The 18,860-nt window shown below is 44.3% G+C and overlaps 1 protein-coding gene across 3 annotated transcripts in view; it reads right to left on the reverse strand.

The window, feature by feature from the left end:
* Positions 1-18,860, reverse strand: part of SRGAP2 (SLIT-ROBO Rho GTPase activating protein 2) — a 103,048-nt gene that overhangs the window by 31,789 nt on the left and 52,399 nt on the right. For 2 of the 3 annotated variants that reach the window (XM_029962542.1, XM_018079803.2), the window contains exons 4-9: positions 14,509-14,571; positions 11,358-11,573; positions 10,402-10,530; positions 4,400-4,624; positions 1,974-2,075; positions 934-1,131 (exon numbers count right to left, since the gene is read on the reverse strand). In XM_029962542.1, coding sequence (XP_029818402.1) covers positions 934-1,131; positions 1,974-2,075; positions 4,400-4,624; positions 10,402-10,530; positions 11,358-11,573; positions 14,509-14,571 — 933 coding nt within the window. The remainder of the gene's footprint in view (positions 1-933; positions 1,132-1,973; positions 2,076-4,399; positions 4,625-10,401; positions 10,531-11,357; positions 11,574-14,508; positions 14,572-18,860) is intronic. The other variant, XM_029962543.1, reaches the window with a different exon arrangement.

Consider the following 18,860-nt stretch of genomic DNA (forward strand, 5'->3'; position numbering starts at 1 on the left):
CTCTCAATAGCCACTTTCACCTTCTACAAAGGATTTTGAATATTTGTAAGTCAAGGCCTGATGAACCATCCTGAACCCATCCAGCTACTGCAATTTGCACAGAAAATTCAGACTTTTAATAATTCTGGGAAGAAGAAGTGAAGGATATCATATAGAGCAAAAGATGCCAAAGGAATGACAAAGTTACCAGGATAAGAGCTGTGATTTTCATCTGCTAATCTGATATAATTTGAAAATCCAGCCAAATTCAACAGTTTAACATAAATCTGATTTAGAAAAAAACACATAGTATGATATGAAAGTCAACATCAGAAAGCTCTTAGCATCTTGTAAAAAGCACTGACTTAGTGAAAAGCTGTGAGCTGGAGTTTTAAGATGATAATAACAAAAAATGAAAGAGCTAAACATCCTTTTAGCTTCTATTAGTTTTGAAAATTGATATTTACAAGCTATTAAGTTCTTTCTCAGACAATTCCTTTTCAGATGCAGAAGAAATCAAATTTTACACTATTTATCCACAGACCACGTTTGCATCAACAAAGGCATCCCAATACATTTGCAGAGAACTGAGAGCACACGTTTTAAAAAACCCAACGTGCTTCCTCTGCTTGCCCAAAAATCAATGACAGAAGTGTTTTTGTAAGACAAGAGCATCATTTTGCACTCTCTGGTGAGTGTAATTCTAAATAAATCACACTGAAAATAGAGAATCACAGAAGGGTTTGGGTTGGAAGGGACCTTAAAGCTCATCCAGTTCCATCCCCACACCTTCCACTAGCCTGGGTTGCTCCTACCTGGCCTTGGGCACTTCAAGGGATGGGGCAGCCACAGTTTCTCTGGGCAACCTGTGCCAGGGCCTGCCAACCCCCACAGGGAAGAACTTCTTCCCCAAAAGAAAAAACATTCCTAAGCTCCTACAAACGAGCCCCTTACAGTGAAGTAGAACTGCTCTGTCTCCTGCTGGTTGGCCCTTCTCTTGGCAATGCTGGGTTTGCTCATGAAGGTTTCTGAGACAGTGGATTTCACAGACTCCATGGAGTTGCTGTACTGGAAACAGTCCGAGACATCAAAGTCCTCTATGGTGACAATGTCCTGGATTGTCTGGAGAGTGGCTTCCATGGTCTTCTTAACCTGCCCAGCGAGAAGGAGAGAACTTACAGGTGAGGACAGCACGTTGTGTGCAAACAGGAGAGGCAGCAAGTGCCCTGGAGCACTTTGGTAATAAACAGATATTACTGGTTTCACGTCCTGACGTAATTAAGGGGTAAGTTTTGCTCATTAACAGCACAGCCCAAGGGCTGGCAGCACCCAGAACCTGCCAGGAGCAGGAAATCAGCTGTGATCAGGAGCAGATGTAAAGACATTTAACCTCAAAGAGTGTGGAACAAAGATGGTCTAATTGTCCTCTGCAACTACATCTACTGGGCATCAAATGTTGGATGTTACAAGCAGGACTTTGCTGCACTTTTCATTTTTACTGAGGGTAAATCTGAATTGACTTCCTAGACATAAAGGAGTTGCAAATTTTACCCAAGGAGGATTAAAAGTTCTTGAACACAGAGGTGCAGAGATAGGCCACACCACTGATGTAGTCTTCTCATCTTAGATGACCAATTAAACAAAAATCACTCTTACTCCAGGTGATGCAAATTCACTGTCTTCACTTCAAAACATTAAGTTCCTCTTTTTCCCTTAGCTATCCAAATACAACTTTTGCAACACAGCCAGTCTTATCAACTGAAGGGTGGGGAGAAAGAGCCATGGAGGCATTTTAAAGGATCCTCTCCACACACCCAACTTCCATGTGGGATCACACACTCATGAACTGCTTGGCTTCAACTGCCTCAGTCTTGAATTTTAACACAAGTCTTCATAAAAGAGGATCACAGCAACAGGATTCTGCCACAATTAGTTCCCCAGGATGGACTGGAAGTGGGTAGGAGAAGTTGTTGATTTTTGGTGGATTAACTGACCTCTTCATTCTCAATCTTCAGTGTAGATAACCTGGACTGCAACTGCTGACACCTCTGCACCAACTCGCTCTGGACTGGCTGCTGGGCACACAGCTGGGACTCCTGGGAGGGAAACAGCACAGGGGAAAAAACCACATCATCAAGAACACTGCAATTAGTCATTTGATTATTATACACAAACGTTTTCCAAAGTGCTTAACTTTCAAACTTTGCAGCCCTGGATTTCAACCAGTGGCAAAGGTTCTCCCAAACTGCAGTTCCCTTCTTGGGTGGACTGAGCAAAAGAGAGGATGAGAACATCACAGGAGAGCTAGGAAAAACAAGCTCATTCCAGTAATGTAAGCTCATGGTGTGTTTTGGAAGTCTGAAGGTGCTTCACCTCAGATATTGGGCTAAATCACGTGGCAAATCAAGAAGAATTTGGTTCAATGTTTTAGCCAGGCATCCTGGGCAGGGGTACAAGGGGCTGAGCTCCCTCAGCTGAACTACCTGTACACCACAGCAACAGGCACCAGTCACCATTTAATAAATTCAGGGGAGTTGAAATAAAAAAAAAGAACAGGTTAGGGACCTGTCAAACATGCCAGAACACTGAGCTTCCCTGTGCTGCTCAGAATTACTCTTATTTCACAGCATGAGGCAGCTTTTCCCTTTAGTTTTGTTCTGGGTTTTTTTTGGGGGGGGGCTTTTTAAAAAGAAAACACTGCCCTCACTGCCTAAGGCTGTTTTTTTAAAGACAGAAACTGGAATGGGAGTTTTATCACACACATGCACACACACCATCATGTATTCAATGTAGGACTATTGCAACAAGACCATCAGCTGCATTATAAATACTCATTTGGCCTTAAGAACTACCAAGAGAAATGATTCAGTGAATGGGAGCTGCTGCTCAATGACTGACTGCAGGTAATTCTTTTTTTCTTCCCACGATCTTCCAGGATACCACCAAAGCACAGAAAAAAAAAACCCAGGAAAGGTCATTTGCAGTCTGAGAGTTTCCCTTAAAATGGAAGGGACAAAGAAGAGCCTGAAGCAGTGATTGTAATTCCTGGCTGGAAAGAAGAGGCTGCAAGAGACCATCCTTCCAGTCTGTGCTCAGTGTTCAGGGGATAATCTAGAAATCCAACCAACTGACCTAAATTAGCACACTGTGCATGTGTTCCCATTTAGAACCGGTTTCAGCTTGTGCCACTTTTAAACAGTTCCCAGCTGAGTAACCACATCTTGATAAACCTATAAAGAGAGGGATTTTCCGTGCCAAAAACCGAAAAGTCCTCTGACAGCCTCGTCTCACAAGGAAGATGCAAAAAGCACCACTGGAAAGCATTTCTGCTCCAAGATTACGCACCCAAACGCATCAAAAATCAGCATTTAAGTTTCTTTATGCTGTCCCCTCGAGTTTCTAACTTCACATTCTGTCTCAGGGTGCAGGAATTTACCTCATTTCATTTATTTATTTATTTATTTAACTGGTAGGTTAAATGAAAGGGAAAAATGGAGCATCCTGTTCCCGTTTAGCATTAAACCCAATTAAGCATTTCCATCTTCAGCACCTCTGATGGCCAAAAAAGAGCCAGTAAAATTCAGGCATCCACATCAGGAGCCTCTGCTTAATCTTTACATCACCTCCCCTTTCTCAGGCTCCCCTGAACCCCCCAAACCCTGAGCCAAACAGGTGGCCTTGGACTGAGTGGGAGCCAGAGACCCTCTTTACCCAGCCTGATCAGATGCTGGATTGATCTGCTATTGACCAGGCTTATAAATATCCCTGATAAAGATTTCAATTGCAGTAGCTGGGTGGGTTCAGGATGGTTCATCAGGCCTTGACTTACAAATATTCAAAATCCTTTGTAGAAGGTGAAAGTGGCTATTGAGAGAAGTGGGTGGAGAAACGGCTTCAATTAAGAAGGGATTGACCACCCTGCCCAGGGTGATGGAACTAGAAAAGTGATTTTTAATTGAACTCCCAGCACTCCCTCTCTAGAGAGGGACTATTGTCAGTTTAAATAGGAGAAGGAACCCAGGGCTTCATTTGGAGGGGATATTTTTCTGTTTTGTGGTGTTAGTTAGAGAGACCCTCTTTACCCAGCCTGATCAGATGCTGGATTGATCTACTATTGACCAGGCTTATAAATATCCCTGATAAAGATTCCAAGCTTTGAAATCTCTAAAGAGCAGCTTTTTCAGTGTCTGAGGAAACGCTCAGATGAGTATTAATGAGGCTGAGGGCAGAGCTGGGTGAGACATTCTCTGTGTAGGGGATGAAAACAAAGTGCAGAGCAGAACTGAGCTTTCAATCCCCTTTTACCTCATGATGTGCTAAAACGCACACGCGGGACACGAACTGCGCGAAAAAACCCTGATTTAAAAGAGCATTCCATATCAATGCAACTCCAGCTGGAATTTCCGGGACCCAAACCGACCATGTCACCCATGTGTGGCTGGAACTCGAACTTCATGGGGGGGCAGAAGACGTTGTTGTACATCTCCATCAGCCTCTGCTTGTCGCTGTTGGCGTCCAGGTTCTCCACGGCGTTCTCGATGGCGTCCAGCCCCTCGTGCTTCGACTGCTCCAGGTTCAGCTCGGCCGACAGGAACGTCCTCAGGGCTCTGTTGAGGCTGGCGTGGTAGCCCAGGTCACAGCACTGCTGGAAAAACACACACACACACACCCCCCACCCCACGTGAATAAAGTGGAGGAATGCCGGGATGGAAATCCGAAGCCTGAAGTTGTGTAAGTCAAAAGCGCTTTTGGAGTCAACGTGCTCTCACCAAATGCTTCAGTGAAACTGCATTTTCAACAGAGAACTCTTCTGTGGAAAAGGTTTCAAATAGCTCTGATTTAGAGCTGGGGAAATTTACCTCTTTTAATGCAGGAAGCCTTTTATATACAGTCTAAAGGCAAACATCTCTCTGTAATAGTTTTTCTAGGTGAATTAAGGACATGTTGCCTCGTCAGACACTTCATATTCTGCCTGTAGTTATCCAAGACAAACCTATACCAAATCTGTGCTGCTCTTAATTTTAAAGGAGGAACTTTTTGCTTTATAGAGTTGCAGAATTCCTCCTGAACAACATCTTCAAAGCTAAGATATTCTGCCTAACACTGATCACCAGCAAACTTCCCTTCTGCATCTGTTTTCAGCTTCAGAGCCTCTGCTGGAGATGAGCCCATTCCTTGTGCCCCCTGGCTTGGATTGAGGGATTCTCCCCATGGAAATGATCCAGTATCTCAGTCTTTAAGACCAGGCTGACCCTCTGTTTGGCTGCTGACATGAGGTTGCTTTAAGAGCAGGCAAGGCTGAAAGATTAAGGTTGGACTTGATGATCTTGGAGATCTTTTCCAATCAGGCTGATTCTGTGATTCTGTGATTCTAAGTGGATAACAAGTTGTGGTTATTTCAGCATCTTCTGGATACCAGAGTGGTCCCACATCCCTCCCTCAGGGCAGAGGCATCTTGCCCAGGGTCCTTAGAGAACCTCAACCTGTAATCCCACACAAATTCTACCACCATGTTATAATTAATAACCAAGACAAGCACAGCTTAAACAATTATAACAGTTTGTGGAGCTTAAACAATTATAACAGTTTGTGGAGCTTAAACAATTATAACAGTTTGTGGAGCTTAAACAATTATAACAGTTTGTGGAGTTTTTGTGGAGTATTAGATATTCATTTCATGCTGTCAGGAAAAAATAACCTAGAATTGAGTGTGTTCAACAGCATGCCAGTGTATTCCCCTAAGTTCTAACCTCACTTTTAGGGGCCCTGATTCCTAGAAACACGCTCCAAAATCCTTAAATAACATTATTCAAAGGAAGAGGAAAACAAGGCACTACTGGAGAAACGAGACACAGGATTTGGATCATGTATAAAAGTTAATCTGCATCTAGATAATTCTGCCCAAAACATGGAAAACTGCTTTATTCAGTGTAGTTCAGGAAGGAGGAACATGACCTGGACATCCCAGGCATGAGAACAGAGTCATCCAAAAGCCAAGCAGCCTTTGCTTGGGATGATTTCACTGCTGGGGTGAAACAGAGGAGCAAAAAAACTTTGAAGCAGAAAGTGGTTATGGTCAAGAATTTCCTGGCTATGGCTGACACCAGGGTGATGTCACTGGGATACAATCAAGCAGCTTCATCTCCACCAGGGCTGCAGAGCCAAGTTTTCATGTTTCAGAAGGGGGAAAAGGCACTTTTTCATTAACTGGTCAGAAACAGCCTGGATTTTTTCAGCCATCGAATTGAGTGAGCAAGAAGGAGCCCACCTTCTTGGAATTACAAGCAAGATTACACACACTAGGAGAATATCCAAAAAGAAAGAAAGAAAGAGACCATCTGCTTGATTGCTGTGCTGCTCTGTAAGCAAAATTCACATGAAATCTCCTCCTCGCCCATCATTTGGGTCTCATCACTGTCATTGTGTGCAAAAGCAAAGAAAAAAAAGGGGAAAAAAGAGAAGGAGGGGTGGGGGGAGAGGGAAGAGAGAGGCTACTGGACCATTCCCTGCTTTCACAGGATTTCTGCCACCGGGTGCTGCTGGATGCCTGGTTCTTGTGCCAACAAGCTGTGGCAGGTGGGGAGTCTTGTAAAAAGAGCTGCAGTTGCTGGTTGGGCTGGAGGCAGAGAATTAAAGGACTTTACATTCAATCAGAAAGAACAAAACCAGCCAAGAAAAAAAAAAAAAAAAAGGAAAAAAAAAACCAAACACCAAAAACAAAAGAGGCCTGATTGAGAATCTGCACGTGTGGAGGCAGTCTTGGATCAAGAGCCACTCACAGCTACTGCTCAGTGCACACACACTGCAGTCCTTCCCTGCAGCCATGGGGGGGGGAAGGCAGAGTTGGGCCAGTGCTGCAGGATCCCAGGATTGGGATCAGCTCAGGTTTAACAGCAGCACTCACTCCTTTCCTCAGAATCACAGAGTAAGCTGGGGTTGGAAGGGACTTCTGGAGATCACCCAGTGCAACCCCCCTGCCAAGGGAGGGTCACCTGGAGCAGGTGACACAGGAACACATCCAGGTGGGTTTGGGATGTCTCCAGAGGGAGAGAGAGACTCCACACCCTCCCTGGGCAGCTGTTCCAGGGCTCTGCCACCTCCATGGAAAGAAGTTCTTCCTCATGCTGAGGTAGAACTTCTCTTTTAGTTCATGGCCATCGCTCCTTGTCCTGTCACTGGGCACCACTGAACACACCTGGCACCATCCCAACACCCCTTGGAAACACTTCTCTATCTTCTCTTCTCCAGACTAACCAGGCCCAGCTCCCACAGTCTCTCCTCATCAGAGAGATGCTCCAGACCCCTCATCATCTTTGTGGCCTCTGCTGAAGCCTCTCCAGTAGCTCCTGGTCTTTCTTCAACTATGGAGAGCAGAACTGGACACAATTCCTGCTGTGGGTCAGGAGGTTGTGCAGCCTCCCAGTGCTCCCACTCTGCCCTCCCAGTGCTCCCTTTCTCCCATCACATCCATGCCTGGAAGGAGAGTGGGACTGCTGCAGGAGGGGAGAGCACTGGGGGAGCTGGGAGGTCCAAGGGCAGTTAATTTGCCACACCCACCTCAAAGCAAAGTGTTTTGGCTTTTTGCTGCTGAAGGCAGTGACAGAAAACACTTCCCAGCCCACTCCCCCACTGGAAAGGTTTTTAAAGTCCAGCGTTCCGTGTTTATAAATGTACCAGTCCCACTGTCCCTTTTCTGGGTTATATAAATGTTTGATGGAATCATTCTCAAAGGAAATCAATTTTTTATAAGAATTTAATGATAACTCATTCAAATTCCCTTCCCGACATGACAGCTGATTAACCCTTTGCCAGTTAGCAGTTTTCAAACAGACCCAAACCAGAAGATTTAAGGAGAAAAAGCCCTTTGTTGTAAAATGCAATTTACATTTGGAAGGGAAAGGATGGGATCCTGGAGTAAACAGCAATGGAATACCTATTCCTAGAAAAGTAAAGTAAGCTCTGTGAGTCACTCACACACACATTTTTACCTTCTTTTTTTTTAAATCCTGTCCTAGTGACCCTTTTATAAATATGAGTTAATGCAAACTTCCCCATTACTGTAATATTTCATTAGCATCAAAGAGCTGCCTCAGTCCCCAAAGTCAGGAAATTCAAAACTACTGGGCTATGTCAGGAACAATTTATTGTTCTTAACTCTCAGTGAAGAATTAACTCCCTGTTATCCTTCCCTGTAACTGGAGAGGGAACACAATGTGCTGTATAAACATGACAAGTTTAATGCTGTTGGGTCTAACACAATCTACTTGTAAGTAACTTTGAAGATTACTTTTATATTATATTTCAAAATTCAATATGATCAAATGATCAGATTGAGGGAAAGCATTACAGCCTGGCTTAAAAATCACATTTTTATTTAATTCAGACGGTTCAGATAACCATCACTGGTTATAATTGTTAATTTTCAATCCTTCAGGATCAAAGGCATTAATAAATCTATATTCCCTGTGCCCTGACAATGAGATAACTGAGCTCCATCTCCTGTGCTCCCAGACAAGTCCCACATTTTTCCATGCCTGAAAACAGAACAGATAAATACTTCTATTTGAAAGATTATGAAAACTTATAATGTAGTGTTAAACTGAATGCTTGAAGGGGGTTAACACGGGCACGGACTCACCCAGAGCCACGATAGCTCCTCTCTAGGAAATCCCTGGAATGCTGCAGTTTGGCTCCTTGTCTTGCAGCACTGCCTGCCATGGCCCAGAGACAGCTGGGACTGTGAGAGAAGCACTTCTTTCCAAGCTGGATAACCCAGATTTGTCATGTCCTGCTTAAAACATCTCAGGTCCGTGCTTAGAAGCTGGTTTGGGCTTATGAAATGCAAAAGGATTCTTCACTGTATCTGACTCATGAAAATACACTGGGCAGACAAATGAACCAAGCACACGGGCAGCATTTGGGGGAGGACTTAGAGATGGGTTGTAGAAGTAAAAACTGAGATAACTGAATTAGGCTGATGGCAGGGAAGCGAATCCCAACCAACTTTTCAATGTAAACACGTACAAAAAGTTATCATTTGTAAAAAAAAAAAACCAACCCAAGAGCACACAATTAAGGTTGAGCAAACGTTAACCAAAACAGGGCTCCTAAAAAGGCAGCAGGAATAAACAACCCAGGCCTCTTCAGTGCAGCAATTCTGCAAATCATGACATTTGGAAATAACAGCATTTTTCAAGCCCACTCTCACTGACAGCCCTGACCTCCAAAGGACAGGTTTAAATCAACACCTGGCACAAGAGCACTCCAGGCGAGTTTATCATCAGCTGAATAAATGTATTATATAGACTGTTAGTTATTATAATAGCTGAGTAATTAATAGTGCTCTGAGTGCTCTTTATTGCCTATGTCTAGAGACACTTGTGTTCATTACTCCCTGCTCCTGCTGCAGCTCCCTCCAGGCTTTGAGCCGAGTGTTTCCAGCAGTGCTGGAACTGGGATGGCCTTGGAAAGGGAACTGGATCCAGCACGAGGCAGTGACCCAGACACAGCTTGAAGGGGGGAGTTACATCCCTGTGAGTAACTCAGGATTCCCAACTGGCTTTTCTGAGTTTTCAAAGAGCAGAGATTTGATTTTTTTGTTGTTCTTGTTGTGAGTTTTACCAAAAGCAGAATTGATTCCCACTGAACACTGCGGGGTTTGGAATATATTCCCTCTGTGAGCAGTGACAGGACACAAGGGAGGGCAGGACACAAGCTGGAGCTGTGTCAGGGAGGGTTGCAGGTGGATATTAGGAAAAGGTTCTTCCCCCAGAGGGTGGTTGGGCACTGATCAGGCTCCCCAGGGCATTAAAACCTGCCAGAGCTCCAGGAGTGTTTGGACAATGCTCTCAGGCACAGGGTGGGATTTTGGGGTGTCCTACCCAGGGCCAGGAGTTGGACTCAATGATCCTTGTGGGTTCCTCCCAACTCAGGATATCCTATGGTTCTCTGAATTTTTCAAAACAAGTGAAAAGCCACTTCAGGAAATGCTTCTGAACTCCCAGTTCTTTTCCCAAATTTCTTCTACTGTTTCTACAGCTCAAAACCTCCTTTCAAAATGTGCTTCAGAGCTAAAATCTTTGCGGGTTTGCTTAAAATAGCAAAGAGAAAATGTCAGGCAACAGTGTGACACCAAAGCTGGGTTTCATTTTAACTAAGCAACTCCCTTTCCTTTTCAGAGCCACGTTTCTCCTCTCCCTGTGCAATGAACCGAGTTGGCCATGTAAGAAAAGTTCATGTCACAGCTCCATGAACAAATACCAGGGTTGTGGCCACCCTCCAAGCTGCCCATCCTGCCTGTCCCTGCACAGCTGTGCAGAGGTTTCCAGCTGTGCTGGTGCAGAAGATGCTGAAGGAGGAGGGGAAGGGGTGAGGGCTCGTGGCAGTGACACCCAGTGCAGGCCCCCGAGCAGCAGCACTTACATCAATGAGATCAGACAGGTCATGGATGTAATACTTGAACACCGAGGCATTGGTGGCTTCCAGGGCCAGCAGATACTCATTCCTTGCCTTAATGGCCTTCAGCCTGTTCTCTGTGTACTTTGCTTGGCGCTAAAAGAGAAAGAAAAAGAGAATACAGCATTAAAAGAGGTGTAGCAGCACTCAGGATACTGAACAAAGCCTGCTCTGCCCACACGGATTTTGTCCATTTGAATTCCAGTTCTATCAAGACTCCAAGACTTAAAATGCAGATTAATTATTTAGGTGTTTTAAGCATTTCTGTACCAGGCAGCTCTGGATTGAAAGTCTTCTCTTGAGGGTGTGGGCTGGGGAAGATTAAGGAGAGAATGAAGGAGCAAGGTGGGTTTTATGAGGTTATTTATGGTCCAGCTCCAGCACTATCAGAAGACCACAGGCAGTTTGAGGGCTGCTGCAAGCACCCCACCTCTTCCAACAGAAGCTAGGCTTGAACTTGGTACTTCCAGAGTCTAAAACCATTAAAAAATAACTCTTCTCCTTCCTATTGGTTTAAACTTTAGAGCTGAACTGGCCAATTAGTGACTAACTAACCTTAAACTGACTTAAAGCTGACTGACTACTAAGGCAACTGGCTTTGTGGGATTACTTGACTCCCTCCTATCACAGGCCTTGTGCTTTGTACAAGAAAAACACATGTCAACCAGACCTTCCAAGAAGGTAATTGTTACTTTTACGCTGTGTTTTAACTTTCTGTGCCAGGCCTGCATTACCCGTGTTCACACAAAATGCCCACTGGATCGGTGCGAGCTTTGGCCTCTCCTTAATCCGAGCGTTTAAAACGGCCGAAAAAAAATTAAAAAAAAAGACATTTTGCAGTTGAGGAGGGAACTCTGTATCCCCCGTGCTGATCTACTGCAAAAACCCCCTCTGCACAAGCAGCAGCACTGCCAGGCAAGTACCTTCTCCTTCATTTTCTCGATCTTTTTGACGGAGCTTCGCCGGACGTGTTTCTCCTCGAACTTGACGTTGGAGGTGGAGTCGGGGGAGCGGGGGGTCTGCTTGTCCTCCTGTTTCACAGACTTCCCAATCTGCTTCTCCTCCTGCTTCTCGGCCTCCTTCAGCTTGCTCTGGGCGCTGATGCTGTCGGCGTTGTACATGTGGTAGGTTTTCATCACCTGCAGGAAGAAGAGAGCCCAGCAAGGTTGTTAAACTCGAAATAATCCGAGCTGGAAAAATAACTCAGGGGAAACTTCCCCTCTCAGAAGATGCCACAAATGAGTGTGTGGCTCTCGAAACAGAGTGGATTATTTTGCAGCTGTTTCTTTTGTTTAACTTTGGCATGTGCCTTCTTGTACAAGCCAATAAAGGAGGCATGAGATCCAAAAAAAGATCCAGACTCAATCCAGCCTCCTTTGCTGCTCAAAGAAAATGATATGCCAGCGTTGGAAAATGAGAGCTTTTCATCAGCAGGTAAGTTTTCCAAAGGGATGCCTATCAGTCTTTCATCTGGATGAATCAGTCCTTTAAACATCACAAGTCTCCAGGAACTGTATGTAAATCATGTCTGAACACAATGGCTGCAAAAGCAACTCAGGTTCCACTTGTTTATATCAAATTTGGTACATAAAAGTACTTCTGTTCACCTTATGTAATAAAAATATTAATAAAAGAGTGTTGTCCTTTTGTTTAGGGAGATCTGGACTCTGTACTATATGGACAACTTTTATTATAGCACATTTTTTATAATTAAATATAGATAAATATCCCCCAAAGTCACAAAAAAACCCCATTTGTTTCACAGGATATTAATGTCTAGCTTTGTGTTGAGGAGAAAAAAAAGAACTAAAAAACCAAAGGGCACGATACATAAACTAGTTTTTTATCCAGAAATGCAAAGCAATTCGAAGCACACACCAAAACAAACATCATGATGTAACTCTCGTGGGGGGAGGCAAAAAAAAAAAAGCACAGTTGCACAAAGTCACCCCAAATAAATCAATTTTTTTATGCGAGTGGGGGTCTTGATTTCAGAGGAAAATCTGTTTATACCTGTTTTGTACCACAACGTGACACAGTTCTACGTAAGTAGGACGCAAGCTCTGCCTCTGCAGCGATCAGCAAAGGTTCTCAGCTACAAAGAGACACTGGATTTAAACATGAAAGGGAATGTGAATGCAGCCAGTGTTGGAGAGACGTGCTGAATAATTTACACACAGGCACTCCCAGCTCCCCCATACGCTCAGACTATAAAGCAGGCATTTATAATAACAGATTCCAAGGAGCTTCTTTCCCTCTGTCGCTGAGAGTGGAGCTGGCAGAGAGCAAGAGAAGCAGGAGGAGAAATGGGGATTGGAATGGTTTCATCCCACTGCCCACCCCAGTCTGCTGCTGGGGTCACTGGTGACTCACTGGAGTCTGCTGAGGGCACGGGACAATCCAGGGCAAGACAAAAATTACAGGCTGTAACAACCCCTCTGTGTTTTGTTGGCGCGGGGAAAGTAAAGAATTCGCCCATATCCATTTTGCCTGAAAACAGGGATCCTGCCAAGGCTTTGGGTGCAGAATCACAACATGGTTTAGGCTGGAAAAGACCTCTGAGATCATCAAGCCCAGCCTTTGGTTGATCAGCACCTTGTGCCACGTCCAGTTAAAACCAGAGACCCAGCAGGACAAGAAGTGGGAGCATTTCTAGAAAGTAGCACTAAATTTAATCACTGCTGGGGTTGTTTTGGGTCCAGCAAGAAATGGTCTTTTAATCTGAAGTGGCTTTTTCAAAGGAAAAGAATTTTTCTGGTGAAGGGACAACTTAAAATTTTGCAGCAGAAGGAAGGAATAAATAGATTTCAAGTTCCTAACACAGACATTAGAAAGGTTTGTATCCTACATCTCTTTGTTTATCACAGGCTGAATTCTGGAAGATCTTCCTTCCATGGTCAGAGAAACCACCAGGACTCAGTATTTGGCTGAATGACCTGTCAGAGCCTGGCACACAGAAATTATTACCCAAATCTATGAAACTCCAGGAAGCAGCCCCTTCATTGCCAGGTCAACTTGGATTAGAAAGAAATCTCAGTTCCTGAAAGTCTGTGGTTAGAAACAGAGCTGAGCTCTTCCCTAAGATCTCATCCATGACTCAAAAGTTGTATCAGATTATGCCCTCAAATAGAAAACAATTTCTGGAGTAGGCAGTGTTGATTATTATTATTATTATTATTATTATTATCTGAATATTTGGTTTCAACGCTGGAACTGTAACAAATTGTAACAGAACGTTTTACTGATGTAGGAAATTGCAGGGATACCCCATAAATATTGTAACATTGATATTTTTACTGAATTTCATCACAGGGTTGATGTGCCATGGCTTGAGGAACATCCCCAGATCATCTTTTGAAAGAAGGAAGGACAGAACTCGTACCTCCGTGTCATGACCCGGAGTATCATTAAGGAAGCACAAAATGAAAAGACATTTTGAGCAACTGAACCACGTGCAAGTTCTGCTTTTAAAAGAGAACTAGCTCAGCAACAGCTGCAGAGAGCAAAAATCTCGTCCAACCACAGGATTTCCCATTTATCAATGTGAGAAGAAAAACCCCCACGCAGCACATGAGCTCCCAGGAACACATCCCTCCTCCTCCTCCTCCTCCCTGAGGCAGCACCTCTTCCTTGGTGCCTCCACTGGATTTACTGAGATCCAAAAAAAAAAGCACAGATGGAAAACTCTTATTACTCTAAGGGGAACTGCTTTGCTGAGGGTTGAGGAACAAACACACATAGTGGGTCCCCCCCCCCGTGCAGCCTTCTGTCTGCTCACACCACACAAAACTGAAGGGTTTTAGCATATTTAGACATAATTCCACTCTCTCTGACTCTTCTTGATTTAAAACCATCACTGCAGCGAAGGAGAAGGTGTGATCTTCCTGGAGCAAACACTCACAGAGCTCAAACAACACAGGGACAGAGGGAAAAAGTGGGATTTATGGTGCTCTGTAGGTGGTGAACACGAGGTGCCTCAAACTGCAGGGACTGCAGACGTTTATCAGCGTTGGTGGGAGAACCCAAACACTTCCCTCGTGCCTGAAAAGATGCCAAGGACTCAGTTTGATTTACCGTGTAGAGTTCATTCAAGACCTTCATCAAGTCTTCCTGGAGCTGCAATCCCACTTCCTTGCTCTGCAAGAGAAGAGAGAAACGAAAGTTAATTGGGGAAGACGGAAAAGAGGCGGAGGAAGCGAACACGGAGCACCCACAGATAATTTAGGCCCAATTAAGCACCACTATCTATGCTGGCAAATCCAATAAACTGCCCAGCCCAGAGCCCACTTAGGGCCACGTTGCACCAAGAGTATTAATAAACTGAAATGTTATATAAGCACAGGAAGAAAAGCTTTGCTGTATGGAGATGGAAACGGCCAGAGAATTTGGGGTTTTCAGAGGTCAAGCCTGGAAACACACAGATCCTGCAATTTTAGCAGGATCAAGGAAGACTATGGATACAGGACAGCCTGGTATGGAAGCTGAAGAAATGCAGGGTAAGGAAGTCAGCATGTAAGAAGAATATTACTCAGTTTAGACATTTTACTCCCTCACTACCCACTAAGGCAGCGTTTGAGTGACTGAACCTTCACGCTCTGCGTGTTAGAAGTATTTAATATCTACTGGGGCAGCAAATTTGATAAGTTCAAGATTATTTATGCCTACAAAGTTCAGGAAAAGAAAAAGATAAAGAGGCAGAGCAGACAAACCCACACTTAAACCAACATTGCTGCCTTGGAAGTCAAGATAGTGTTAAGCTGTGAGTTAAAAAAAAAATACCAAGACCATACTGATAAATGTAAAAGCCAAAAGAGAGAGTTCATATAATTTAAATCTAAATTATTCTCTTCTGAACACTGTCCAGCTCAGCAGTGCTCAGAGTAGGTTTCTGAGATGATGGTTGTTTTATCCCAGACTGTTTCCCCAGCACAAGTGTCCACGGTCCAATCCTTTGCCTTTTCCATACATTCCAGTCCCATGTTCCTAACTCTGCTCCCCAGGTGCTACTGGGGAAAAAAAAAAAGCATCTGACACAAATGCTGACAAAGGAAAGCATCCTGTTTTTTTTCTGAGGAGTCTTTAATCTAAAGAAAAGCGAGAAGCTGGTGGTTCCCAATCCCCAAGGGAGTTCGCAGCAACAAATCTACAGTTTTTTCCACCTCTGAAAGCAGGAAAAAAAAGCTGAAGCTGCTGCTCATCCCTGCAGTGATGTGGGTCACAAGGGTTTTCTGACTGCCTTTTTCTCAACGTGGAGATGATTAATGGAAGTGACTGGCTGGGTCTGTTTTAAACGCCCTGAGCACTGAACTTTTCACACAGAAGGAGCTTTTGAGCAACACGCTCCACTGTGCTGGTGAAACTGCCTGGACTGGCCCAATCATCTGCCTTTCACCAGGCTCTTTTCAGCCCATTTGCTTATTTCTTGCATAAAATTGCTCATTCACTGCACAAACTGCTGAAGCATCAATTATGCGAAACAGATTAAAATGAATATTTTAATGTATATTCGGGTTTGAAGAAGAAAAGGAGACACGCAAGTGCCAAATTGTCAAAACACAAAACTCTTTGTGCTTCCAAATGAGCAATCAAGAAAGAAGCTGCTGGATTGCTGGACTGGAAAAAACCTTCCATTAAGATGAAGGTGAGATAGATCATAGGTGCCATGAAAACAAGAGCTGTGCAGTGAGCACTGTTAATGTAATGCTGTTCCCTGCACTGATTCCACCAAAAGAAAAAGGTTTAGGAGGGAAAAAAGCTGAGCTGGCGGACCCTGATAAATGAAAATACATTTGAGGAAGCAGAAAGGTTTCCTTGGGAAAGTCAGAAGAAAATGGGAAAGAAGTTGTTGCTCGAGTGCTGTAGAGGGAGGTGAAGGTGATGCACAGAGAGAACTTCCCTGACTTCCCATGGAGTTCAAAGTGCAGCCAGATTCAAGGCTGCTGATCCCAACCCTTGTCACACAGGCATGAGAGATCCCAGGATCATGGCAGAATGCGGCATGGATTTACAAAGAAAATGCGCGTCAAGAAAACAGAACCAACAACCAATGTCTCCAGTATCAATTTCTATTTCAGCATCAAATCCTATGTTGTTCTCTCTAATTCTGTATGTTGTGCAAAGGCAGACAGAGCTTAAAATAAGTCCATTTGTAAACAATCTTCCAGGAAAAAGCAATAAATGAAGGCAAGTCTGATCAGTTTTATTATTATTTATCCATGCTCAGCTCTACCTACAACCAGAGTCTATCTGCACCTCCCTGAAAGGGCTTGTGCAACAAAATCTTATCTGACTGGCTCTACTAATAAACTGTGTGTGTGGGGAGGGGAGGTCCCCACAAACCTTGTCTCCTTATCCCATCAGGGCTAAATCCTTCTGCCCTCGATTTGGGAGATGATCCAGTTGGATCATCCCTGATGAACATGGCACAGCACAGGAGTCCATGAGAATGGGGAAGGGGGACAGTGGGGCACCAGCACCTCCTCACCTGTGCTGTGCCAAGGTTTGCAACGAGTGGTGACAACCACAGGCTTCCCTTCCTCAGAAAATCAGGAAAACAATCAGCAGCACCCAAGGAAGTCACGCCAGGATGGTGACAGCAGTGCAAACCTGCTTCCTCAGCACGTTCCTCTCAAACTGCCCCTCCGAAGCCTTTCTTGCAGCCCAAAGGAGCTGCTCTGAGCGTGTGTGCACACACAAACACACACACACACACATGCACACTACTCCTTTGTTACCACAGGGTGTATCTGCACCATGTGCAGAGCTGTAGGTTGCTGCCACATAAATTCCCAGCACCCCGTGCCAGCTCCTCAACGGCCTCTTTGTTCCAGCCCTCCCTCCCCTCCACCTCCCCTCTAATTTAATCAAGATGTTTTTGGGATCTACTGCAGGACTGGCTCGGCTGTTCCGCATTCCACCAAACATTAACGACTTCAGCCTCAAAATATTCCGGGGGGACAACAAATCTGGGAGCGAAGGAATGCCGGCAACGTTTCGTGCCCCGGATCTCGAGCCTCGGGAGCTGCTGGTTCCAGATCTGATAGAAGGAGATGGGATGGCTTCAAAACAAACATTCTGTGCAGCTCAAGAGGTGCTTTCCCTACAAACTCGACCCCAGGACTCCAACCACTGGTGGGTGAATGTGTAACAACACCCAGATAAGAGATTTTATCTGATTGTGTCGCCTCAAATGATGCCGGACGGTGACAGGGAACCCAAACCTGCTGATTCTGAGCTGCTCCCTAACAAGATCAGTTCCCCACATCTTATAAAAAGCAATAATTAAATGTGCATAGGTGGAGAAGAAACATTAAATGTTTTTTTAATAAACAGTGGGAGCTGGGAATGAGTCTTGCTGTAACCAGTGAGGAAATGTGCAGCAGTGCAAGATCCTTTTAAATCCTGTCTAAATCCACATTACAACACAGGGTATTTATTATGCACTAAATTCTGCTAATGAAGATTGTTAAAGAGAAGGCTTGGAAGGTAAAATCTACCAGGATCCATGTAGCACTTAAACAGAATTTGGTAATTAAAGTTTAGAATTCTTTACAGGTAGATCCTTGATAGTGATTTTTCCTCTTAATAATCAATCCTGCCTGTAATTCACTTGCATGCAGTAGCAAATATGATTTACCACCTCCATGCTCTCATCTAAACAGTCAACCAGCTTCACTGTGTCAAGTCTCCATCATCAACATCAGCCCAACCCCTACATTATAAATATATCCCTTATTTTATGAGGATGTACCCTCAGTGAGGGCTGTGACCTGCCTGAATCCTGGGCAAATTTCTCCCACAATTTCTATGGATAAATTGCTCAGCCACTCTCACGTGGCCCTACAGAACAGGAATTCTGTAACAACTTCTCCTAAAGTTTCCAGCTCTCCAGAATCTACAGAAAAGCTAAGAAAACAAACCCTGTGTCACACAATGCAAATGCATATTTTGGGTGACAGATCATCACTTTCCAGTTTAATGATCCATTATGCCCTGGCCAGTCATATTTAAATAAGAGTTGCTATTATCTAGTTTTCTCCACCATTTCACCAGTGATTTGTTCCACCACTATGTCAGCAAGAAGGAATTTTCCTTCTTAACAGCAGAATCCTGCCCTCTGGAAAGCCATTCCCACATGGAACCACATCACACCACTGCCTCCCATCCTCTGGGCACAGAGAGTTGCTTCCCAACAGCCCCATTCCCTATTTCCCTGTTGTTTTGGGTTTTTTTCAGAATTCTGTGCTGATCCTATGGAATTTTGGGCTCCAGGTGCTCAATCCCAACAAACCAGGCAGTGTTATGGCCGAGAACTTCCATTCTTGCTGAAAAACCAGCTACATTTGCCCTCCTTGGACAAGCCACATGTGAAAAGGGCTTCTGGAGTGGCAATGGTGGAGTCCTGGAACATACTGGAGTCATTTTTA

This window comes from Manacus vitellinus, unplaced genomic scaffold, assembly GCF_001715985.3.
Source record: "Manacus vitellinus isolate BGI_N305 unplaced genomic scaffold, ASM171598v3 scaffold_47_pilon, whole genome shotgun sequence".
Lineage (NCBI taxonomy): Eukaryota > Metazoa > Chordata > Aves > Passeriformes > Pipridae > Manacus > Manacus vitellinus.